General features: G+C 33.6%; 5 protein-coding genes and 1 long non-coding RNA gene across 11 annotated transcripts in view; 1 reads left to right on the forward strand and 5 right to left on the reverse strand.

Annotated features, from left to right (window-relative positions):
• Positions 1-1,964: 1,964 nt before the first annotated feature.
• LOC131937994 (GTPase IMAP family member 4-like) lies at positions 1,965-7,290 on the reverse strand. 2 transcript variants are annotated; one of them, XM_059295792.1, is made up of 3 exons: positions 7,212-7,290; positions 3,223-3,294; positions 1,965-3,054 (listed from the first exon to the last, which is right to left on the reverse strand). In XM_059295792.1, the coding sequence occupies exons 2-3, from the start codon at positions 3,245-3,247 to the stop codon at positions 2,018-2,020; spliced, it is 1,062 nt and encodes a 353-aa protein (XP_059151775.1). In that variant the 5' UTR covers positions 3,248-3,294; positions 7,212-7,290; the 3' UTR covers positions 1,965-2,017. The 2 variants fall into 2 exon arrangements, with proteins under 2 accessions (XP_059151775.1, XP_059151773.1); XM_059295790.1 differs by lacking the exon at positions 7,212-7,290 and adding an exon at positions 3,880-3,973.
• On the reverse strand, positions 5,511-8,848 carry LOC131938002 (GTPase IMAP family member 4-like). The gene is made up of 2 exons (XM_059295799.1): positions 8,731-8,848; positions 5,511-6,214 (listed from the first exon to the last, which is right to left on the reverse strand). The coding sequence occupies exons 1-2, from the start codon at positions 8,846-8,848 to the stop codon at positions 5,511-5,513; spliced, it is 822 nt and encodes a 273-aa protein (XP_059151782.1).
• Positions 8,431-11,097, reverse strand: LOC131938008 (GTPase IMAP family member 4-like). The gene is made up of 3 exons (XM_059295806.1): positions 11,020-11,097; positions 10,363-10,434; positions 8,431-10,194 (listed from the first exon to the last, which is right to left on the reverse strand). The coding sequence occupies exons 2-3, from the start codon at positions 10,385-10,387 to the stop codon at positions 9,149-9,151; spliced, it is 1,071 nt and encodes a 356-aa protein (XP_059151789.1). The 5' UTR covers positions 10,388-10,434; positions 11,020-11,097; the 3' UTR covers positions 8,431-9,148.
• A 1,553-nt stretch (positions 11,098-12,650) lies between these two features.
• Positions 12,651-13,097, reverse strand: LOC131938003 (GTPase IMAP family member 1-like). Its single transcript, XM_059295800.1, has one exon. The coding sequence runs from the start codon at positions 13,095-13,097 to the stop codon at positions 12,651-12,653; it is 447 nt and encodes a 148-aa protein (XP_059151783.1).
• Positions 13,098-16,509: 3,412 nt separating this feature from the next.
• Positions 16,510-25,599, reverse strand: part of LOC131938004 (uncharacterized) — a 34,689-nt gene continuing 25,599 nt past the window's right edge. For all 3 annotated transcript variants that reach the window (XM_059295803.1, XM_059295804.1, XM_059295801.1), the window contains 4 exons: positions 19,474-19,608; positions 19,097-19,285; positions 17,692-17,763; positions 16,510-17,565 (listed from right to left, as the gene is read on the reverse strand). In XM_059295803.1, coding sequence (XP_059151786.1) covers positions 16,520-17,565; positions 17,692-17,763; positions 19,097-19,285; positions 19,474-19,608 — 1,442 coding nt within the window. In that variant the 3' untranslated portion in view covers positions 16,510-16,519. The remainder of the gene's footprint in view (positions 17,566-17,691; positions 17,764-19,096; positions 19,286-19,473; positions 19,609-25,599) is intronic.
• On the forward strand, positions 19,711-23,515 carry LOC131938005 (uncharacterized). 3 transcript variants are annotated; one of them, XR_009386267.1, is made up of 5 exons: positions 19,711-20,063; positions 22,233-22,350; positions 22,523-22,665; positions 22,984-23,048; positions 23,365-23,515. It is a non-coding gene; the product is annotated as an uncharacterized LOC131938005 (long non-coding RNA). The 3 variants fall into 3 exon arrangements; XR_009386268.1 differs by having other exon boundaries at positions 19,711-20,052; XR_009386266.1 differs by having other exon boundaries at positions 19,711-20,043.

The following is a 25,599-nucleotide window of genomic DNA, read 5'->3' on the forward strand; positions in this document are numbered from 1 at the left end:
GGGGCAATTGAAGTAGAGTTCGCCTGCTTCCTTTTTTCTTCCACTATTCTACCGCCACTCGACAACCTTACAAGTTGATACCTCCAGTATGAACAGTACTGTCTTCATTGTCTGTGAAAATCGAGTATGGACATTCCCCCAACACAATGCAGCTACAAAAAAGACAACTGTATAAACTATGCATAAAAATTAATTTCTAAATCATGTTAAATTAGCTGTACGGTTTTTTTTTTTTTTTTTTTTTTGTTTTTTTGTTGTTTTTTTTTAAATTTTTTCTTTAAGTTGAGAATTTGTTTTTTGGCAGAATCCTAACTAGCTAACACAAGCTAAAATGTCTAGAAATTACAGATGTTATGTTGTGTTGACCTTCACAGAATCCCGACAAGAGTTCAGTGGGAGCCATATCAGGGGTCTCCTCCATGTTGCCCAGTGGGTTCATCCTTTGCATGGTGGTGGTGGGACCCCTGGTTGACGTCACAGGAAACGTGGATACGTCTTTCTACTTCTCGACAGTCACGTGTCTACTGGGTATGGTGGTGATAAGTCTTCTTCAGCTGGTCAAGTGATAGTGGAGAGGGGATGGGGGGTGGTAAAACGATCGTAGGGGAGATGGTCAAATAATGATGTGGGGCTGGTCAAGTGATGGTAAGAAAGAGGCTGCTAAAGTGAGGGTTCAGGGCTTGTGTGGTTGACGGTCAAGTAATATTTGGGGGGTGGGGGGTGGTCAAATTATGGTGGGGTCGTGGGAAGTGATGTTGGAGGATGTTCATGTGATTGTGGGTGGGGGAAGGCTTGTGAAATCAAATTCTAATTAATGTAATTAGTTATTGTTGAGTTTGATTTCACACACACCTTGATCAATATGTGGCAAATAAAACCATTAAATATACATGTGGGAAATTGAATCTTATAATTGTACACACAAAAATAGTATAACTTATTTTTTTAAATTAAAATGTATAACAGTTTAGATGAGCAATAATATTGTTACCGTCTTTAGAAGCATGAGTATAAATGGTTGCCTTTTTCTATAAAATTACAAAGTTACATAAGACTTGAAAAGCTGATTCCAAATGGTTCCAAATTTGTTTTGCCAGAAAACCATAATATATAGCCTAAGAGATCATTTCAAGTAATATAATACTAATTTAGCAAACAATTTTATTTTTAATTTGGATTAGTATAGTCAGGGTGTTGTGGTGATTGGGGATGTTATATTATTTAATATAAATACAATACTACAATTTTTCTCATGGAAAACAATTGTTTTATTGTTTTACTCTCCCTGGCCATTTCGATTGACTTCATGGAGGGTTGAGGGCAGTTTTATTTAATATATTTGAATTGATAAAATAATTCTAAATGGCTTTTCAACCAACGGCTTATGTTCGATACAAAAATATAAAAATAAGTGTAATCGATGGTTCCTAAACGGCTATATTTTTTTACAAATGTTTGTATAAATTTATCGCTTGCCATATTTTTAAAAATATTTTTTTAAAATTAGTATGATTACTTTGACTTTTCACGCGTATTGCATTATTGTAACTTCAATTAGTTTCTTATATTTTATTGTAACAACAATAAAGAAAGTGTTTATACTACCTACTGATTTTTGCTGGTGTTAATGTGACTGTCTTTTATTTGTAACACGTGGGAATGCACAGGGTGGTGATATTTCCTTAAGTTTACCTCATTTTTTTTCAGTTTGTGAATGTGTTTTTCTTTTTCGATTTGATTGTTGTAAATTAAGGCTTATGTTTTTCAGTGTGGAAAAGATAAATGTTAAGTAAATATAAAGTTTGTTAAAGCTTTATTTTTTCAGTGTTAGCCAATTCATAAAGTTAAATTACTTTTGACATATTGAAATGATTAATGTTAGCCGATTCATAAAGTCAACCTACGAACCCGGGTAATAGAAATCTCTTCAAGTAGAACGAATGACATTTGATCCCTCCAAATAACACTCAAACATTTTTACTTTTATCTACGTTTATTTAAACCTAAATTATTTCATCTACAATAAAAGAAAGAAACCACCTATAAACAGAGCAGCCCCAATAAGAAAGTCTAAAAAAGATGGGCCAGAAGCTGTGACTGCCGTTTCTCTGGACAATTCTCTGTTTCTGTTTTCTTCTCTTCTTCTAGCTTCTTCTTCTTCTTGTCTACGTTTAGCATCTATTTCACGTTGAACAGATTCAGCCAGAGGTTGTAATGGATCAGCTATAGGTCTCAGAGTTGGATACAGCCTGATTTTTGTGTTGGCATAATTAAGCAGAGCATGCACTTTATGCTGAACAACTTCTAACATTTCTATTGTTTTATCACCTTTGTAAAGCTGTTTAATGTCATTAAGGTCTGCTGTAATTTTTCTTCTGATTTTAGCTTTTTCGAAGTCATTTTGGTTATAATGTCCTTTTATTTGTTTCACCATTTCAATCAGCTGTTCTATTTGCTCATTCTGATCTATATCCGCCAGTTTATTGTTGATTAAAAGAACTCTCCCACCACTTTCATCAATCAGATCTTTGAATCCACCTTTTTGTTTGTTCCACCAGTCTTGAAAATCTTTTGTTTCAGTTTCTTCAGGACTGTATTGGTCTCCCCTTGTTAAAACAATAATAGACAATTTTTTAATAACATCCTCTCCAAAAGTTTCCTTAAAGTTTTCTTTCACTGTTGTGTCCCAATCAGTAAATCTTGCACCATAGGGAACAACGTACAAAAAAGCATCGAATCCTGTCGGGCTTGCATGGATGGATTGAAGGTGAATGTCAGCCAAAATTTGATTTTCCATTTGAGTATCCATGAATCCTGGAGTATCCACAACTGTTATTTTCGTTCCTTGGTACGCGGAAAAACTACTTTCAATAGTTTTTGTGACAGATGTGAAACTTGCTCCAGTTTTGAATACTTTTTTCCTAAGAATTGTATTCCCTGTAGTGCTCTTACCACTACCTGTTTTACCAACCAGCAGAAAACTGATAGGTTGTTTTGGTGGTTGTGAGTAAACCAGTAGAGTTGTAATCGCTAGAACAATCACTAGGAATAAATCTGTGAATATATTATTTTAAAAAAATCTGTCAAAGATATTATTTCAGTTGATTTTTGACGTAAGTTTTCTTTATTCTGTTAATTAATAAGATTTAAATGACAGATACCTTTTAAGCTGTTTTCTTAAAATCATTATTTTATTTTCCCACTTTTTCTACAAGTCCTTACCTAAAAGTCTTAAACAGCACATCATTAAATTATGACAAACATTTACATTAGTGTCACCTCTTGACTTTTGTCCTGTAAATTACAGAGAAGCCAATTTTATAAGGGAATTAAAATAAATTAATTGCAATTAATCATCAGTTATTTAAACTTTTCAGTTTGTGATATCTACACACTAGCTAATATTTATTGTCACTTACACAGTAAATTTACAGTCATGTATACAATAATAATTTAAAAGTTAAATGCAAATATCTGATTACATGCTAATACACGCAGTGATCATTACACACTAGCAATTATTTACACTCTGGCTAATATTTACATGTGCACACAGACATTTTATAGTATTGACACAGTGAGATTTCAACAAGAGTTAATGTTTACAGTGTTAATTACACTCTAACATTTATTTACACATTGGTTAACATTACAGTTATAGTTTAGTTATACACTACCATTTGTTTTCACATTGGCTAATATTACAGTGATAGTTACACTCTAGCATTTATTTAAACACTGGCTAACATTAAGCCTACACAGTAATAGCCGGCGGCACATAAGAAAATATTTAAACATTACTAATTACAACTGGTTAACATATAACCTTATAATTATCATGCAATTAATTTTAAAGGTTTGAAAAGAAACCGTACTTACACAGAATAAAACTGCAGTACACGCGACTTACTCACCGACAAGGTTATCGAACAATAGTTCGGAAGAAATCAATGGAGAAAGAATGTTGGCTTTTCAAAAAATTACAAACTGAAACGAGTTATCGGGAATTCCCAAGAAAAAATACACAAGAAAAAATTGATCATGCACTGTTCTGTTTACATTTCACCATACGTGGCGAAGCCATTAATGTAGGCCTAGTTACTGCATGTAAGCCGTGAGAAGGCTTAGTTACTGTATGTTAGTAAATATAGTAGGCCTAGTTACTGTATGTAAGCTATTGTAGTAGGCCTAGTTACTATATTATGTAAGCTAGTGTGGAAGGCCTAGTTACTCTATGTAAACCAGTTTAGAGGTTACTGTATGTAGCTTTTACTGTATGTTTGTTTAAAGCGTCTGTGCTAAATGTATGTGATCCTCTGTGTTTTATTTAGTGTATGGAATTCCTTTCTTATAATTAACGATTATGGGTAGATGAGCAGATGTCATTCATTCACAACACACTTCAATGTTACTATAAATTGCTGTTATTGTTTTATTTCACCATCACATAGTACATAAAAATGGTACACATGGGCAGATAAACTAAAGCTAACTGATTAAATACAAAAAGATGATGAATGCTATAGCGCAGAAATGAACAAATATTTATAAAAACATAAGTACGAATGCAGACTGCTAAAGGAAATCTACATTGTTGGGTTATTATTGTAATGGAGGTGCGACCTAAGACTGAGATGACAACCTTCACAAATGTTCCGCACTTCATCGATGTTGTTCATTGCAGGCATTTATTCTGATTAGAATTGCAATCTTACAGTACCTTCTTGTTTAGGTGGAATCTTCCTGTACTAGCTTGGGTAGATGGAATCTTCCTGTACCATCTTTCACTGGTGGAATCTTCCTGTAACAGGTGGGGCTGGTATACCTCATATACCACTCTTATTATACGTTGGTCAGGATGTAAGCAGAAGGCTGTAGTAAGCGCATCAGGATATTTTTTTTAAAAAGCTACCATCACAGCCTGTCTAAAATCTTTGAGAATATAATAATGGTCAAACCAACTGCGGTCTAGGTCCCACCGAAGACAAACTACCTATTGATCAACGGTCTATGGTCAAACCACCTATGGTCGAAAAACCGCGAATAACGTAGAAGTGATCATATCAATTACATACAAGTGTTAAAAGCAATGCCATTCTTATCAGACTAAACCTTATAATTTCCTACTACATTTATTTGGACAAAAGTAATGTACTACTATTGTTTAGAAATAAAAGGAAAAAAAACAACTGTAGTCATAACAGCCCCAATAAGCAAGTAAAAAAATGATGGGCTAGAATCTGTTAGTGTCGTTTCTCTGGAAAATTGCCTGTTTCTTTTCTCTGCACTTCTTCTAGCGTTTTCTTCTTGTCTACGTTCAGCATCTAACTCACGTTGAGCAGACTCAGCCAGAGGTTGTAATGGATGAACTATTCAGCATTTTAGACTTGGATACATGTATACAGCCTGACACAACATAATTAGGCAGAGCATGCACTTTATGCTCAACAACTTCTTACATTTTATTGTGTTATCGCTTTTGTAAAGCTCTTTAACGTGATCAACGTCTGCTATAATTGTCTTCTGATTTCAAGTCTATCTTTAGCTTTTTCAAAGTCATTTTGGCTCAAATGTCCCGTAATTTGTTTTACCATTTCAATTAGTTTCTCTATTTGCTCATTCTGATCTATATCCATCAGTTTATTGTTGATTAAAAGAACTCTCCCACCACTTTCATCAATCAGATCTTTGAATCCACCTTTTTGTTTGTCACACCAGTCTTGAAATTTTTTTGTTTCAGTTTCTTCTGGACTGTATTCGTCTCCCCTTGTTACAACAATAATAGACATTTTTTTAATAACATCCTCTCCAAAAGTTTCCTTAAAGTTTTCTATAACTTTTGTGTCCTCCTTAGTAAATCTGACACCGTATGAAACAACGAATAGAAACGCATCGAATCCTGTGGTGCTTTCATTGATGGCTTGAAGAAGAATATCAGCCAAAGTTTGATTATCCATTTCAGTATCCATGAATCCTGGAGTATCCACAACTGTTATTTTCGTGCCTTGGTACGCTGAGAAACTACTTTCACTAGTTTTTGTCACAGATGTGAAACTTGCTCCAGTTTTGAAAACTTTTTTTCTTAGAATAGTATTTCCTGTTGTACTCTTACCACTGCCTGTTTTACCAACCAGCAGAAGACTGATAGGTTGCTTTGGTGGTTGGGTATAAACCAGTAGAATTGTAATTGCTAGAACAATCACTAGGAAATAATCTGGGAATATATTATAAAAAAATTTGTCAAAGATATTATTTCAATTGATTTTTGACGTTAGTTTTCTTTATTCTGTGGATTGATAAGATTTAGATGAGAGATATCTTTTTAGCTCATTAGCTGTGCTCTTAAAATCATAATTTTATTTGCCCACATTTTCTACAAGTCCTTACCTAAAAATCTTAAACAGCACATCATCAAATTATGACAAACATTTACATTACTGTCACCTCTTGACTTTAGTCCTGAAAATTACAGAGATGCTAATTTTGTAAGTGAATTAAAATAAATTGATTGCAATAAACCATCAGTTATTTATATTTTTCAGTTTGTGATATCTACACACCAGCTAATATTTATAGTCCCTTACACAGACAATTTACAGTCATGTATACACTAGTTAATAAATAAAAAGTGCTGGGCAAACTGTAATATCAGATCACAAGATAATACACACAGTGATAATTACACACTAGCATTTATTTACACATTGGCTAATATTTACATGTGCAGACAAATATTTTATAGTATTTACACAGTGAGATTTGAACAAAATGTAATGTTTACAGTGACAGTTACACACTAGCATTTATTTACAAACTGGCTAATATTACAGTGATAGTTTGGTTAACCACTAGCATTTATTTACACATTGGCTAATATTACAGCCATAATTTAGTTAACCACTAGCGTTTATTTACACATTGGCTAATATTACAGTGATAGTTTAGTTACCCCCTAGCATTTATTTACACACTGGCTAATATTACAGTGATAGTTTAGTTACCCACTAGCATTTATTTAAATATTGGCTAATATTACTGTAATAGCTGCACTCTAGTATTTATTTACACACTGGCTAACATTAAGCCTACACAGCGATAGCCTGCGGCACACAGGAAAATACATAAACATTAATAATTACAGACTAGTCAACATATAACCACTTAATTATCAAATAATTAATTTTAAATGATTGAAAAGAAACAGAACTTACACAGTCAGTACCTTGGCGACACACCTGAATAATACTGAAGAACACGCGACCTACACACCGAAAAGGTTAATGAACAATATTTCGAAAGAAATAAATGGGAAAGAATGTTACCTTTTCAAAGAAATAAAGAGTTATCGGGAATTCCCAAGATGAAATAGCTGACGCGTTACATAAGAAAATATTGCATATGCTGTGTTCTGTATACATTTCCCCATACGTGAGGTAGGCAGTAATGTAGGTCTAGTAAATGTATGTAAGGCAGTGTATTAGACCTAGTTACTATATGTAAGTAACTGTAGTAGGCCTATGAAAGCTAGTGTAGTAGGTCTAGTTATTTTCAGTATGCCAGCGTAGTAGATCTAGTTACTGCATGTAAGCTATTTCTTGTAGGCCTAGTTAAAGTATGTAAGCACATGCAGTAGGCCTAGTTACAGAATGTATACTAGTATAGAAGTCCTAATTACTGTATGTAAGCCGGTTGTAGTAGTACTAACTACTTATGTAGGCCAGTGTAGTAGGCCTAATTACTCTATGTAAGCCGTGTAGTAGGCCTAGTTACTGTATGTAAGCTAGTGTAGTAGGCCTAGCTACTGTATGTAAGGCCATTGTTGGAGTCCCTTTTCCTTCCCCTTAATCAGCTACTGGGTAGGCCTATATATGTTTTTTTTCGATGACTAATAAAATATTTTCACTATTTCTTTATTGAAATATACAATAAGACTATAGTAAATCATTTAATGATATTATTTTTACAATTCGTTTAGATTACAATGCAATAGGCTGCATTTTATTGCATTGTTGTCAAGTAAGTACAATGGGCAGATCTGTACTAAAATTATAAATATTTTTTAGCTACAGCAGTTTTTACAATCTCATCCCATTGCATCTTTACAAGTCAAAATAACTATCAAGTCTAGAAGAAACTCTTGAAGCGATAATGTCTGATGATATTGATAATGAGGAGTAGGGCCTACGATGTTCTTTTTAGAGGTTACTGTATGTAGCTTTTACTGTATGTTTGTTTAAAGCGTCTGTGCTAAATGTATGTGATCCTCTGTGTTTTATTTAGTGCATGGAATTCCTTTCTTATGTTTAACGATTATGGGTAGATGAGCAAATGAGAGGTCAGCTATGACAAAATGTCAGTCACTCATAATAAACTTTAATATTACTATATATTGCTGTTATTTTTTTAATTTCACCAACAAATATTAGATAAAAATGGTATACATGGAAAGATAAACTAAAGCCAACCGATTAAATACAAAAAGATGATGAATACTACAGCGCAGAAATGTACAAATATTTATAAAACATAAGTCATAATGCAGACTGCTAAAGGAAATGTAGGCCTATATTGCTGAGTTATTATTTTAGTGTAGGTGATACCTTAGACTGAGATGACAACCTACACAAATGTTCTTCTTCCGTACTACACTATCGTCTGTTGTATGTATTTGATTCCATTTTTTAATTAAAAATAGTGTACAGATATAATTGTCTCCACGGCCCGAAATACAACGACATTGGATTAAGTGTGTCAGCACATCGTCGGTGTTGTTCATTGCTGGCATGGAGTCTTGTACAGGTTGAACCTTCCTGTAAAAGCCTAGACTGGTGGAATTTTCCTGTACCATTTTGGACTAGTATACCTTATGTACCTTTCTTATTATACTTTGGGCAAGATATAAATCACTGCCTTCTAAAATCTGTGAGAATAAATAATGGACAAACCACCTGCGGTCTAGGTCTTACCGCAGACAAACTACCTATTGTTCAACGGTCTATGGTCAAACCACTTGTGGTCAAAACACCGCTTACAATGCAGAAGTGATCATATCAATTACATACAAGTGTTAAAAGCAACACCATACTAATAAGACTAAACGTTATAATTTTTCATTACGTTTATTTTGACTATAATGTACTACTATTGTTTAGAAAAAAAGAAAGAAACCACCTATAAACAGAGCAGCCCCAATAAGAAATTCTAAAAATGATGGGCCAGAAGCTGTGACTGCCGTTTCTCTGGACAATTCTCTGTTTCTGTTTTCTGCACTTCTTCTAGCTTCTTCTTCTTGTCTACGTTTTCTTTCTAACTCACGTTGTACAGATTCAGCCAGAGGTTGTAATTGGTGAGCTATAGGTTTCAGAGTTGGGTACAGCCTGATTTTTGTGTTGGCATAATTAAGCAGAGCATGCACTTTATGCTGAACATCTTCTAACATTTCTATTGTTTTATCACCTTTGTAAAGCTGTTTAATGTCATTAAGGTCTGCTGTAACTTTTCTTCTGATTTTAATTCTTTCTTTAGCTTGATCAAAGTCTTTTTGGTTATAATGGCCTTTAATTTTTTTCACCATTTCAATTAGTTTCTCTATTTGATCATTCTGATCTATATCGGTCAGTTTATTGTTGATTAAAACAACTCTCCCACCACTTTCATCAATCAGATCTTTGAATCCACCTTTCTGTTTGTTATACCAGTCTTGAAAATCTTTTGTTTTAGTTTCTTCGGGGCTGTATTGGTCTCCCCTTGTTACACCAATAATAGACATTTTTTTAATAACATCCTCTCCAAAAGTTTCCTTAAAGTTTTCTTTCACTGTTGTGTCCCAATCAGTAAATCTTGCACCATAGGGAACAACGTACAAAAAAGCATCGAATCCTGTCGGGCTTGCATGGATGGATTGAAGGTGAATGTCAGCCAAAATTTGATTTTCCATTTGAGTATCCATGAATCCTGGAGTATCCACAACTGTTATTTTCGTTCCTTGGTACGCGGAAAAACTACTTTCAATAGTTTTTGTGACAGATGTGAAACTTGCTCCAGTTTTGAATACTTTTTTCCTAAGAATTGTATTCCCTGTAGTGCTCTTACCACTACCTGTTTTACCAACCAGCAGAAAACTGATAGGTTGTTTTGGTGGTTGTGAGTAAACCAGTAGAGTTGTAATCGCTAGAACAATCACTAGGAATAAATCTGTGAATATATTATTTTAAAAAAATCTGTCAAAGATATTATTTCAGTTGATTTTTGACGTAAGTTTTCTTTATTCTGTTAATTAATAAGATTTAAATGACAGATACCTTTTAAGCTGTTTTCTTAAAATCATTATTTTATTTTCCCACTTTTTCTACAAGTCCTTACCTAAAAGTCTTAAACAGCACATCATTAAATTATGACAAACATTTACATTAGTGTCACCTCTTGACTTTTGTCCTGTAAATTACAGAGAAGCCAATTTTATAAGTGAATTAAAATAAATTAATTGCAATTAATCATCAGTTATTTAAACTTTTCAGTTTGTGATATCTACACACTAGCTAATATTTATTGTCACTTACACAGTAAATTTACAGTCATGTATACAATAATAATTTAAAAGTTAAATGCAAATATCTGATTACATGCTAATACACGCAGTGATCATTACACACTAGCAATTATTTACACTCTGGCTAATATTTACATGTGCACACAGACATTTTATAGTATTGACACAGTGAGATTTCAACAAGAGTTAATGTTTACAGTGTTAATTACACTCTAACATTTATTTACACATTGGTTAACATTACAGTTATAGTTTAGTTATACACTACCATTTGTTTTCACATTGGCTAATATTACAGTGATAGTTACACTCTAGCATTTATTTAAACACTGGCTAACATTAAGCCTACACAGTAATAGCCGGCGGCACATAAGAAAATATTTAAACATTACTAATTAGAACTGGTTAACATATAACCTTATAATTATCATGCAATTAATTTTAAAGGTTTGAAAAGAAACCGTACTTACACAGAATAAAACTGCAGTACACGCGACTTACTCACCGACAAGGTTATCGAACAATAGTTCGGAAGAAATCAATGGAGAAAGAATGTTGGCTTTTCAAAAAATTACAAACTGAAACGAGTTATCGGGAATTCCCAAGAAAAAATACACAAGAAAAAATTGATCATGCACTGTTCTGTTTACATTTCACCATACGTGGCGAAGCCATTAATGTAGGCCTAGTTACTGCATGTAAGCCGTGAGAAGGCTTAGTTACTGTATGTTAGTAAATATAGTAGGCCTAGTTACTGTATGTAAGCTATTGTAGTAGGCCTAGTTACTATATTATGTAAGCTAGTGTGGAAGGCCTAGTTACTCTATGTAAACCAGTTTAGAGGTTACTGTATGTAGCTTTTACTGTATGTTTGTTTAAAGCGTCTGTGCTAAATGTATGTGATCCTCTGTGTTTTATTTAGTGTATGGAATTCCTTTCTTATAATTAACGATTATGGGTAGATGAGCAGATGTCATTCATTCACAACACACTTCAATGTTACTATAAATTGCTGTTATTGTTTTATTTCACCATCACATAGTACATAAAAATGGTACACATGGGCAGATAAACTAAAGCTAACTGATTAAATACAAAAAGATGATGAATGCTATAGCGCAGAAATGAACAAATATTTATAAAAACATAAGTACGAATGCAGACTGCTAAAGGAAATCTACATTGTTGGGTTATTATTGTAATGGAGGTGCGACCTAAGACTGAGATGACAACCTTCACAAATGTTCCGCACTTCATCGATGTTGTTCATTGCAGGCATTTATTCTGATTAGAATTGCAATCTTACAGTACCTTCTTGTTTAGGTGGAATCTTCCTGTACTAGCTTGGGTAGATGGAATCTTCCTGTACCATCTTTCACTGGTGGAATCTTCCTGTAACAGGTGGGGCTGGTATACCTCATATACCACTCTTATTATACGTTGGTCAGGATGTAAGCAGAAGGCTGTAGTAAGCGCATCAGGATATTTTTTTTAAAAAGCTACCATCACAGCCTGTCTAAAATCTTTGAGAATATAATAATGGTCAAACCAACTGCGGTCTAGGTCCCACCGAAGACAAACTACCTATTGATCAACGGTCTATGGTCAAACCACCTATGGTCGAAAAACCGCGAATAACGTAGAAGTGATCATATCAATTACATACAAGTGTTAAAAGCAATGCCATTCTTATCAGACTAAACCTTATAATTTCCTACTACATTTATTTGGACAAAAGTAATGTACTACTATTGTTTAGAAATAAAAGGAAAAAAAACAACTGTAGTCATAACAGCCCCAATAAGCAAGTCAAAAAATGATGGGCTAGAATCTGTTAGTGTCGTTTCTCTGGAAAATTGCCTGTTTCTTTTCTCTGCACTTCTTCTAGCGTTTTCTTCTTGTCTACGTTCAGCATCTAACTCACGTTGAGCAGACTCAGCCAGAGGTTGTAATGGATGAACTATTCAGCATTTTAGACTTGGATACATGAATACAGCCTGACACAACATAATTAGGCAGAGCATGCACTTTATGCTCAACAACTTCTTACATTTTATTGTGTTATCGCTTTTGTAAAGCTCTTTAACGTGATCAACGTCTGCTATAATTGTCTTCTGATTTCAAGTCTATCTTTAGCTTTTTCAAAGTCATTTTGGCTCAAATGTCCCGTAATTTGTTTTACCATTTCAATTAGTTTCTCTATTTGCTCATTCTGATCTATATCCATCAGTTTATTGTTGATTAAAAGAACTCTCCCACCACTTTCATCAATCAGATCTTTGAATCCACCTTTTTGTTTGTCACACCAGTCTTGAAATTTTTTTGTTTCAGTTTCTTCTGGACTGTATTCGTCTCCCCTTGTTACAACAATAATAGACATTTTTTTAATAACATCCTCTCCAAAAGTTTCCTTAAAGTTTTCTATAACTTTTGTGTCCTCCTTAGTAAATCTGACACCGTATGAAACAACGAATAGAAACGCATCGAATCCTGTGGTGCTTTCATTGATGGCTTGAAGAAGAATATCAGCCAAAGTTTCATTATCCATTTCAGTATCCATGAATCCTGGAGTATCCACAACTGTTATTTTCGTTCCTTGGTACGCTGAAAAACTACTTTCGATGGTTTTGGTAACAGATGTGAAACTTGCTCCAGTTTGGAAAACTTTTCTCCTAAGAATCGTATTTCCTGTTGTACTCTTGCCACTACCTGTTTTACCAACCAGCATTAGACTGATAGGTTGCTTTGGTGGTTGTAAGCAAACCAGTAGAATTGTAATCGCTAGAGCAATCACTAGGAAATAATCTGGGAATATATTATAAAAAAAAATTGTCAATGATGTTACTTCAATTGATTTTTGACGTAAGTTTTCTTTATTCTGTGGATTGATAAGATTTAGATGAGAGATATCTTTTTAGCTCATTAGCTGTGCTCTTAAAATCATAATTTTATTTGCCCACATTTTCTACAAGTCCTTACCTAAAAATCTTAAACAGCACATCATCAAATTATGACAAACATTTACATTAGTGTCACCTCTTGACTTTAGTCCTGTAAATTACAGAGATGCTAATTTTGTAAGTGAATTAAAATAAATTGATTGAAATAAATCATCAGTTATTTATATTTTTCAGTCTGTGATATCTACACACCAGCTATTATTTATAGTCCCTTACACAGACAATTAACAGTCACGTATACACTAGTTCATTATAAAAAGTGCTGTGCAAACTGTAATATCAGATCACAAGCTAATACACACAGTGATAATTACACACTAGCATTTATTTACACATTGGCTAATATTTACATGTGCAGACAAATATTTTATAGTATTTACACAGTGAGATTTGAACAGAATGTAATGTTTACAGTGATAGTTACACACTGGCATTTATTTACACAGTGGTTAATATTTACATGTGCAGACAAATATTGTATAGTATTTACACAGTGAGATTTGAAAAAAATTGTAATGTTTACAGTGATATTTACACACTAGCATTTATTTACATACTGGCTAATATTACAGCCATAGTTTAGTTAACCACTAGCGTTTATTTACACATTGGCTAATATTACAGTTATAGTTTAGTTACCCCCTAGCATTTATTTACACACTGGTTAATATTACAGTGGTAGTTTAGTTACCCAATAGCATTTATTTACACATTAGCTAATATTACAGTGATAGTTACACTCTAGCATTTATTTACACATTGGCTAACATCACAGTGATAGTTCACTCTCGCATTTATTTACACATTAGCTAATATTACAGTGATAGTTACACTCTAGCATTTATTTACACATTAGCTAATATTACATTCTAGCATTTATTTACACACTGGCTAACATCACAGTGATAGTTCACTCTAGCATTTATTTACGCACTGGCTAACATTAAGCCTACATAGCGATAGCCTGCGGCACACAAGAAAATACATAAACATTAATAATTACAGACTAGTCAACATATAACCACATAATTATCAAATAATTAATTTTAAATGATTGAAAAGAAACAGAATTTACACAGTCCGAACCTTGTCGACACATCTGAATAATACTGAAGAACACTGACTTACACACCGACAAGGTTAATGAACAATAGTTCGAAAGAAATAAATGGGAAAGAATGTTACCTTTTCAAAGAAATAAAGAGTTATCGGGAATTCCCATGATGAAATACCTGACGCGTTACACAAGAAAAAATTGCACATGCTGTGTTCTGTATACATTTCCTCATACGTGGGGTAGGCAGTAATGTAGGCCTAGTAAATGTATGTAAGGCAGTGTATTAGACCTAGTTACTATATGTAAGTAACTGTAGTAGGCCTATGAAAGCTAGTGTAGTAGGTCTAGTTACTTTAAGTATGCCAGCGTAGTAGACCTAGTTACTGCATGTAAGCTATTTCTTGTAGGCCTAGTTAAAGTATGTAAGCACATGCAGTAGGCCTAGTTACAGAATGTATACTAGTATAGAAGTCCTAATTACTGTATGTAAGCCGGTTGTAGTAGTACTAACTACTTATGTAGGCCAGTGTAGTAGGCCTAATTACTCTATGTAAGCCGTGTAGTAGGCCTAGTTACTGTATGTAAGCTAGTGTGGAAGGCCTAGCTACTGTATGTAAGGCCATTGTTGGAGGCCCTTTCCCCTCCCCTTAATCAGCTACTGGGTAGGCCTATATATTTTTTTTCGATGACTAATAAAATATTTTGACTATTTCTTTATTGAAATATACAATAAGACTATAGTAAATCATTTAATGATATTATTTTTACAATTCGTTTAGATTACAATGCAATAGGCTGCATTTTATTGCATTGTTGTCAAGTAAGTACAATGGGCAGATCTGTACTAAAATTATAAATATTTTTTAGCTACAGCAGTTTTTACAATCTCATCCCATTGCATCTTTACAAGTCAAAATAACTATCAAGTCTAGAAGAAACTCTTGAAGCGATAATGTCTGATGATATTGATAATGAGGAGTAGGGCCTACGATGTTCTTTTTAGAGGTTACTGTATGTAGCTTTTACTGTATGTTTGTTTAAAGCGTCTGTGCTAAATGTATGTGATTCTCTGTGTTTTATTTAGTGCATGGAATTACTTTCTTATGTTTAACAATTATGGGTAGATGAGCAAATGAGAGGTCAGCTATGACAAAATGTCATTCACTCATAATAAACTTTAATATTACTATACATTGCTGTTATTTTTTTAATTTCACCAACACATATTAGATAAAAATGGTATACATGGAAAGATAAACTAAAGACAACCGATTAAATACAAAAAGATGATGAATACTACAGCGCAGAAATGTACAAATATTTATAAAACATAAGTCATAATGCAGACTGCTAAAGGAAATGTAGGCCTATATTGCTGAGTTATTATTTTAGTGTAGGTGATACCTTAGACTGAGATGACAACCTACACAAATGTTCTTCTTCCGTAATACACTATCGTCTGTTGTATGTATTTGATTCCATTTTTTTAATTAAAAATAGTGTACAGATATAATTGTCTCCACGGCCCGAAATACAACGACATTGGATTAAGTGTGTCAGCACATCGTCGGTGTTGTTCATTGCTGGCATGGAGTCTTGTACAGGTGGAACCTTCCTGTAAAAGCCTAGACTGGTGGAATTTTCCTGTACCATTTTGGACTAGTATACCTTATGTACCTTTCTTATTATACTTTGGGCAAGATATAAATCACTGCCTTCTAAAATCTGTGAGAATAAATAATGGACAAACCACCTGCGGTCTAGGTCTTACCGCAGACAAACTACCTATTGTTCAACGGTCTATGGTCAAACCACTTGTGGTCAAAACACCGCTTACAATGCAGAAGTGATCATATCAATTACATACAAGTGTTAAAAGCAACACCATACTAATAAGACTAAACCTTATAATTTTTCATTACGTTTATTTTGACTATAATGTACTACTATTGTTTAGAAAAAAAGAAAGAAACCACCTATAAACAGAGCAGCCCCAATAAGAAATTCTAAAAATGATGGGCCAGAAGCTGTGACTGCCGTTTCTCTGGACAATTCTCTGTTTCTGTTTTCTGCACTTCTTCTAGCTTCTTCTTCTTGTCTACGTTTTCTTTCTAACTCACGTTGTACAGATTCAGCCAGAGGTTGTAATTGGTGAGCTATAGGTTTCAGAGTTGGGTACAGCCTGATTTTTGTGTTGGCATAATTAATCAGAACGTGCACTTTATGCTGAACATCTTCTAACAATTCTATTGTTTTATCACCTTTGTAAAGCTGTTTAATGTCATTAAGGTCTGCTGTAACTTTTCTTCTGATTTTAATTCTTTCTTTAGCTTGATCAAAGTCTTTTTGGTTATAATGGCCTTTAATTTTTTTCACCATTTCAATTAGTTTCTCTATTTGATCATTCTGATCTATATCGGTCAGTTTATTGTTGATTAAAACAACTCTCCCACCACTTTCATCAATCAGATCTTTGAATCCACCTTTCTGTTTGTTATACCAGTCTTGAAAATCTTTTGTTTTAGTTTCTTCGGGGCTGTATTGGTCTCCCCTTGTTACACCAATAATAGACATTTTTTTAATAACATCCTCTCCAAAAGTTTCCTTAAAGTTTTCTATAACTTTTTTATCTTCGTCAGTAAATCTAACACCATAGGGTACAACGAATAAAAACGCATCGAATCCTGTCGGACTTTCATTGATGGATTGAAGGAGAATATCAGCCAAAGTTTCATTATCCATTTCAGTATCCATAAATCCTGGAGTATCCACAACTGTTATTTTCGTTCCTTGGTACGCTGAGAAACTACTTTCACTAGTTTTTGTGACAGATGTGCAACTTGCTCCAGTTTTAAAAACTTTTTTTCTAAGTATTGTATTCCCTGTTGTACTCTTACCACTACCTGTTTTACCAACCAGCAGTAGACTGATAGGTTGCTTTGGTGGTTGTAAGCAAACCAGTAGAATTGCAATCACTAGAACAGTCACTGGGAATAAATCTGTGAATGTATTTTTTTAAATATGTCAAATATATTATTTCCATTGATTGTCTACAAGTTTTCTTTAATTTCTAAGACTCAACTTATAGGCGTTATAGGAGACATACATTTTCTACGTGTCCTTACCTATAAGTATTAACAAACAAATTTTCAAATTTTGAAAAACGTTTACTATACTGTCTACTCTTGGATTTAGTCCTGAAAATTACAGAGATCTCAGTTTTGTAAATGAAAAAAATACATTAATTGCAATAACTGGTATGTAGGCCCACACAATACCTAATATTTACAGTTACTTACACGCTAAACATGTACAGTCACTTACACACTAGTTAATAATTAAATAGTGCTAGCAAGGCATTGTATAATATTTTACAATAATATCTGATCACAAGCTAATATGTACAGTGTACGTTACACACTTGTTTACAACTGGCTTATATTGTATTGCAAACATTTTATAAAATTTACAGTGAGATTTGAACAAAAGCTGAGGTTTACAGTAATATTTACACACTAGCATTTTTTACACTGGTTTATTTTAGCCTACACAGAGATAGCCTAGCAGGGGTCTCCAAACTTTTCAGACCGAGGGCCGCATTGACTATCACATATTAATTCTAGGGCTAGAGTTTCTTCAAGGCATATATTCGGTGTTATGGAGCCCCACCCCCCCCCAAAAAAAAAACCGCTACCGCCCCCCCCCCCCAACTAAATATAATTTATATAAAAACTTCAAGTGCCCCCCCCCCTAGAAAAAAATCTGAAAGAAACACTGTCGGGCGCTGCACTCGAGGTCCTAGTTTGTTCTCAAATTATTCTTCACGTATTCTATATCAATGGTTGAGCTCATGTGACCTTATTACATTCGCAATCTTCACTACAGGATTCAGTACACTGCTAATGTTCATATATCTAGCACTCAAAGATTGCTGATGAATAATGAAGTGCAGGAGCATTTGTTGTAGAATATTTTTCTCATTCGCTTGTCCAACCAAGCCTTTCTTTATGCCACTCATGTACTTTTCCCCATCAACAGTCAGGTAACTGAGGTTAGTCCAGTCCAAGTTATAATTAGCAAATGTTTTTAAACTCATTGAATATATCCTCTCAAGTAACAGTGCCATACATGTTGTGTACGGAAGCCAGCTCTTGTGTTATGTTCATGTCTTCATCCACACCCCAAATGAACACAAGGAGTTGAGGGGTGAACAGCTGTCAAGCGACTTATCCATTGCAATTAAAAAATAGTGAAACGTGCTTGCATTTTTCGCTATTTGAGTCACAATGTTTTCACCACTGCAACACGGTGGGCAAAGCTATTTGCATCCAAAGCTACATTTTCAAATTGTTTTAAATTTTCTGGGCCAAGTTCCTCAGCCACCTTTAACAGACATCTTTCCGCGGACAAAAAGATCTCCGCGGGCCGACTGAGAGGACCTTGCGGGCCGCATTCGGCCCGCGGGCCATAGTTTGGAGACCTCTTCCTTATTTGATTGAATAAACAACTTAATGTAAATGCACTGTTTACCTGTTTGTTGCTTGCCTGTTGGAACAGTTTCCTCCCTTATTTGACAGGGTCCCAAATTTCTGCCTATTATCAACATTTTCGAACGATGTAAGATGGCTGTAATTATCAGAACTACAATAGTTGTAAGCACAACTCCAACTCCAATACCAATACCTATGCATTCAGCTCTTCCGTCACAACAATTGAGTTCTATATGACAATTTATATATACAATATATATATATATATATATATATATATATATATATATATATATATATATATATATATATATATATATATATATATATATATATAGTAGATATAATATTATATGTAATAATTATCCAAAATATTGAATGTATCGTGAACGTGAGATTGTAAAGTGTACCATATACCAGATTGACAAAGTTCGCCCGTGTAACATGGATTACACCTGGTACAAAACCCAGTGGTACTGTCACATATTGATTCTAAGCAGGTCAAAGGGCAGCTCGACACACACCCAACGCCATAGTGGTGGACGTCACATGCTGAAATATAAAGAACCATGAGATCAACATTAAAGTAATAAACATTGGACAATTTTCTCTTTTAAACCTAGGCGTAACATTAATAGTAATTTCTAACCACCCCATGCGGATCATCTCAACGACAGAATCGTTGAGCCTCTCTCCGACTGTGTCGCTGAGAATAAAACCCTTTGGTGGTTTCTCAGTCAACACTGTCGTTGAAAATAAAACAATAATTAAACATGCTCTCCACAATTAGGAAAGCATAAACTGTAGGTGTTTTGAAGCTAATATTCCAGCCATTTTGTTTTGACGAGAGCTAGTCCAGATCTAGACTAGATCTACTTGATCAACGATTTACACTGATGTAAAACCTACGTAAATCAAATCTACAAGATCAGGATTTACATTTAGATCTAGAAATCTACATTATTGACTAGAGAGAGAAAGTTAAAAGTATGCCTAGTGCGTCGAAAGTAAATGATAGAATCTAGATCTAGAAAATCTAGATCTAGTAATTTTTCAGTAGCACTAGTCTAGATTCAGATTGACTAGATAGAAAGATAATTAATAATTATTAATTATTTCTGTGGCATAGCTGTCCTTTAGGATCTACTCAATTTTAAATCTCTTCTAGATCTAGATCTATTTCAAATTGTTTGTAGATCTATATCTACAAGCTTAGGCTTAGGTCTAAAAATATACTAAAGCTACACAAGTAGGCCTTCACATCATTCCTAAACGTAATGCCATTAATGGCTAAAATTCACTGAGCATTGTTGCACTTAAGACTTAAACGTAAGGCCTAAATACTAAATAAAATTATTACGTTAGCTTAATTTTCGTGACAGCTTTTCTCTTCTTTTTTGCCATGCTTAATTTAAGTCACTTTCATGTGCTGGTAGCTTAAAATAAAACTTGTTTAGGAAGTTTATTTCTTTCTCCCTTTCATAATGCTGCAAATATGAGTAAGACGCTTATTATTATAATTAAATAGCTGCGATAAATAATCATTTGCATCTTTTTGGGGGTATTTCTTTTACATGAACTGTGAAATACGGTATCTCAAATTTTGCGCGTAACTCAAAGCGAAATATTACTCGCACAACTGCTCGTATTTAAAAAATCTGGTATGTCGAGGCACTAGAATGTTGAGGTACCACAGGATCTACTATGTATTGAAAGAAAACATAAATTAATTATAGAATAATAGGCAAATATAGTAATAAAGTAGGCCTATAGCTTTAGATTTTATTCAGCCTACTAGATAAATAATTAAATAGGCCTAAAGTAGTACTAGATATTAGTTAAATCACTAGTATTGTGTAGGGTTATTTTTATTAAAAAAACAGATCACATCTTATACATTATACATTAAGGCGGGCTCAATAAAATAAAAATTATTTATTTAGGACCTAGGCCTATCTTTTGGAGATCTAAAATTCTAAATGAAAAATAAATTATTAATTAGACCAACAATAGGCATAGTATGCTAAATCTATTTTAGTATTTAAATTTAAGGCTCGGCCATCTACTAAAAATTTTATAAATGTCATAAAATGGCCTACTTAATTATAATTACTAATTACTATTAGGCCTAAGTTTAAACTAGAGATAGCCTATTTTATTAGTAGAAAAAGTATTAGCCATAGTTAAGATGGTATAGTCTTATGTAAATTAATGTAATCAGTGTTAGATATTATGATATCGATCAAGCATTTATTATATAATATCGGAAAGGGGCCTAGCACTCTCTTAGTCATTAGTCTATTAGGTCTTACAAGGAGTTTAGCCTATTTATATATATTATATAGGCTGTTATTTAAATTAGGCCAAAGGCTTATTAGGAAAAGGCTTAATAGGCTTTAGTTTTTAATTAGGCAACAAGGCAGAGGCTTAATGTTGCTTATAGATTTAATTTGAAATTATTATGATATACGCTACTCTGCGACTATCACTATAGACTGCTATAGAGTATATTATAGCCTAGGCCTATCTAAATAAAATAATTCAACTCACTTAGCTTACTATAATTTTTAAAAATGTTTAGTTAAGTATTCAGCTCTCTATGTCCGCTAAGGCCCATAATTGTAATTATCCTACTGTTAGATCTATTAATTATTTAATAATTAGTAGGCCTAATTATAGGAATTAGGTCTGATACATTAAGTCCTATACATTGGTCGTAGAGTAATACTATTGGGCTAGTAATTATATACAATATCTATACAAGCCTACTTATCGCTAATTTGGAAGTCTTTGCATTGACCTTAGTTTTCAGATTTAGCAGCCTAATTTTTATCAGATTATACCATAAAATCAAAAGTAGACTTGTAGATCTTTTTAAAACAAGGCATGAAATATTAATTTAAATAATATAAATTAAACAAATAGCCTAAATAACAACTACACAAAGTTAAAGTCATAATAACTTTTTATAAAGGTATCTTGAATTTCAACTGGAGGTAGTTTTGATAAATATTAGTATTCTGAACATTAAAATAGGTAGACTTAACATAAATTTGTTCTGAAAACATATTTAGAAATTGGTTTTAAAAAATGAGGTTAGGATTGGGGTGATAACTAGTTGAGGATTAGATATGATATTCATTGTGTTTATCCATGTTGTAATTTCTCTTTTACAGGTTCATCCAAAAAAAAGGGAAGATCTGATTTTTACCAGTAATAAGACTACAGCATACTAAATGACACAAGATGTTCTTTCTCTATTACCTCTTACATTTGACATAAAAGTAGGAAAAGGTATGACAATTATTAATAAGCTGCTTTAAATTTTATAATTTGTTTTTTTATAACTTAATTGTACCACTTTTATTTCCAATGATGATAAATATAATTTAGTGTCATTTATTTTTTAAATATTTATATTATACTTATACTAGATATAATTTACTTCTATAATATTACTATCCAGGTTTAACAGTCTATGCCTACAACATGGATCTCCAGGACTGAAAGTGCACAAAATGGCAATCAGTATATCACAAGTGTTATAACACATGCATCTAATCTGCTTCAGTGGCGAGAACTGGGTGAATCCTCTCAAACATTAATCAGGTAAGTTATCACAAGTTTGCTTTGGTTTATTTTGAACATGTTGATTGAGATAGATTTTTATTTGTATAAATATTGTATTTAAAAAATATTTTACCTAGTAAAACCAAGTCAGTGGTGATGATTGATACAATATCATTATGTATTTTTTTAAATATTTGTTTTGCAAAATATGCTGATTTGCAGGAAGGATATATATATATATATATATATATATATATATATATATATATATATATATATATATATAAAACAGTATCTTTTATTGGTTTGTCTTACAAATTTGAATTATTTACTTAATCTGTCTTAACTGCTCAACAGGAACTAGGCATACCTAATGAGCGTCAAGCTGATACAGTAGATGTACATAAGAATTTTTACACAAGGTAAATATTGATACATTTTAAGTTTTCTTTTTTTAAGGATACATGTAGTGTTTTGGGAGAAAGGAATTAAATTATTTAAATTAGGCCTAATAGTTTATTTCTCTAGCTTATGTTTCACTTAAAATAACTTAAATGTTTCCCCCTTTATCACTAAAGCAAAATTTTATAGATATCTATGCCATGATTCATCTCATTCAATCACTTTTTTCTTGTTTTGTTTTGATGTATTAAACTAATTTAAACTAAAGATTTTTTTTTTTTGCTAATTTTATTATTTCAGATGGATGATTAAGAAAATCATTTTGTTTTGTTTCAGGAAGTGAAAAGTGATGTAAAAGGCAACTAATACTTCCATCTACCATAGTTAAACAAGAATCTGCAAATGGTGATAATTGCAATAATCTTGATATATTAATGTTTGGCTTTTTAATTATATGCAATTGTCAGGTTTGATAAATAAATTATTTCTCAAAATTTGATGTATTTGGTTTTCATACTTTGTACATAAGATGCAAGTGATTGAAAGCTGAAAAGGGTTGTATGTAGTTATAGTATTCCCAGCACAAGTTGACATTAAAACAGCTGAAGCCCTTTTAAAAAAAAAAAACAAAAAAAAAAAAATAATCTAGGAATGCTGTTTCTATTAGCTGAGCATATATTTGGAAAAGAACTTAATTGTTTACCAGAGAATACTGTGACCCAGTTTGTACTCCAGGCAAAAAGTGCCTATGGTTAATATTATTAAGTTAAAGAAAAGTATCAAACAAACAGGATAATATTAATAAGCAAGACCTCCACACTAGAGAAGTATGGAATGAGTGTTGCATGGAATTCAAATCAACTTTGATGTTGCTAATTGCTACACTGGCCATAATTGGCCTACATTGATTTTTGCTGAGGTAGGCAACTGTTTTTGTTTAACTTTAGATGTCGACTAAATAAAGAAGAAAACTGACACGCCAATACCAAAATCAAGAACTTGTAAAGTTCGTGGTTGCTAAACCGAGAAGTCCTGAGTTCAATCTCCCGTGTAGATGAGGCTCTATAGTTGGGGATAGCAACCTATCTTGGGGATACAACACTTGTTCTTGGATTGACAAAAGATAAGAAAAGAAATCCAGAAAGAAAAGCAGCTGAACGAAGAAGAAAAAGGCTGGATATATTCGGTATCAACTGTACAATTTTAACAGACACACATTTCAAACTACACATGCATTTCAATGACAAAGTTCAGTGAAGCCATAATGTTGAGTTTGAATGAATGAAGAACGATATTGTTATTTCAAGCAAAGTTAAGGTTTATTGTCTTAAAGACATTGTCGTGGATTGATTTAGACTAAGACTTCCCTGTTAAATAAGCCGACAACGATGGCTCTTATTATTTCTCGTCTTTGATGTTGCTTTCAAGAACTTGTATGAGATTAGATTACTTACATACATAAGGCTACAAAGTTTGGAATTTTGGCTTTCTAATAGTGGACCTGGCTACATGACATTACCCCCACCCCGTCAATTACCCCCCCCCCCCGGAGGAGACCCCCCCTCCCGTATTTACCCCCGGGGGAATTACCCCTTGTCAATAACCCCCCTGGAGAATCCCCCCCCCCCCCCCCCGGCCTCAAGTTATGATCCTAACTCAAACTCTATACCTATGTATTTCCTTAATCCTAATCGATAAAAAAAATTACCAAACCCTAAGCATTCACCTCAGCCTAAAACTTAACACATAACCAAAACCAACTCTAGACTTAGGTTTCAGCCTAACCTTGACCATAACACTAACCCAAATCCTAGCCTTAATCCTAACCCTGACCATAACACTAACTCTAATTCTGAATCTAACCCTAGCCCTAACCTTAGCCCTAACGCTAACCCTAACCTTAGCCCGAACGCTAACCCTAACTCTAGCCCTAACTCTAACCCTAGCCCTAACTCTAACCCTAGCGCTAACGCTAACCCTAACCCTAGCCGTAACCCTAACCATAATCCTAACCTTAGCCAGAACGCTAACCCTAACTCTAACCCTAGCCCTAACGCTAACCCAAACCCTAACCCTAGCCGTAACCCTAACCATAACCCTAACCCCAGCTGTACCTTAAGAGGTGTGTGCGTGGGGGGGGGGGGGATGTCCTCCTTGGCGGGGGGGGGGGGGTAAATGACAGGTGGTAATTGCTTCAGGGGGGGAGAGAATTAATAATCTGTAAGTCATACTATTCAATACATTTGGTTAACACAATGTCGTCACACATGTAAAACAAAATAAGCAGTGTTTTTATTATTTGTATCCTTAAAAAATGCAAAATAAATGCTACGCCATTAACTCAACCCTCTTTTTTCTCGTTACATATCGTCACATAAAGCCACCGCCCAAAATGATGGTGACGTCAATATACAATCATAAAGTGGTCACCCATTAACGACGACTCACTCTTCAGACGATTTTGCACCCAACCCCCCTTCTCTAATTGTAACACATTTTCACAAAAAGCCAGATCTTCGCTTCCCCCCCCCCCCACCACTCTCTTTAAAAACACCACACCTCAACACATAA

This window comes from Physella acuta, unplaced genomic scaffold (genome assembly GCF_028476545.2).
Source record: "Physella acuta isolate Inbredline_101_S28 unplaced genomic scaffold, ASM2847654v3 ptg000227l, whole genome shotgun sequence".
NCBI lineage: Eukaryota > Metazoa > Mollusca > Gastropoda > Physidae > Physella > Physella acuta.

Bases quoted from the DNA above. Each gene is read 5' to 3' on its own strand.
- LOC131938002 (XM_059295799.1), bottom strand. From the start codon at position 8,848: ATGGTACAGGAAAATTCCACCAGTCTAGGCTTTTACAGGAAGGTTCAA. The intron at 6,215-8,730 runs GTATTTCGGGCC...ATATATTCCCAG, and splicing joins ACACTTAATCCAATGTCGTT to ATTATTTCCTAGTGATTGTT.
- LOC131938008 (XM_059295806.1), bottom strand. From the start codon at position 10,387: ATGATGTGCTGTTTAAGACTTTTAG. The intron at 10,195-10,362 runs GTAAGGACTTGT...ATATATTCACAG, and splicing joins GTGCTGTTTAAGACTTTTAG to ATTTATTCCTAGTGATTGTT.
- LOC131938003 (XM_059295800.1), bottom strand. From the start codon at position 13,097: ATGGATAATGAAACTTTGGCTGATATTCTTCTTCAAGCCATCAATGAA.
- LOC131937994 (XM_059295792.1), bottom strand. From the start codon at position 3,247: ATGATGTGCTGTTTAAGACTTTTAG. The intron at 3,055-3,222 runs GTAAGGACTTGT...ATATATTCACAG, and splicing joins GTGCTGTTTAAGACTTTTAG to ATTTATTCCTAGTGATTGTT.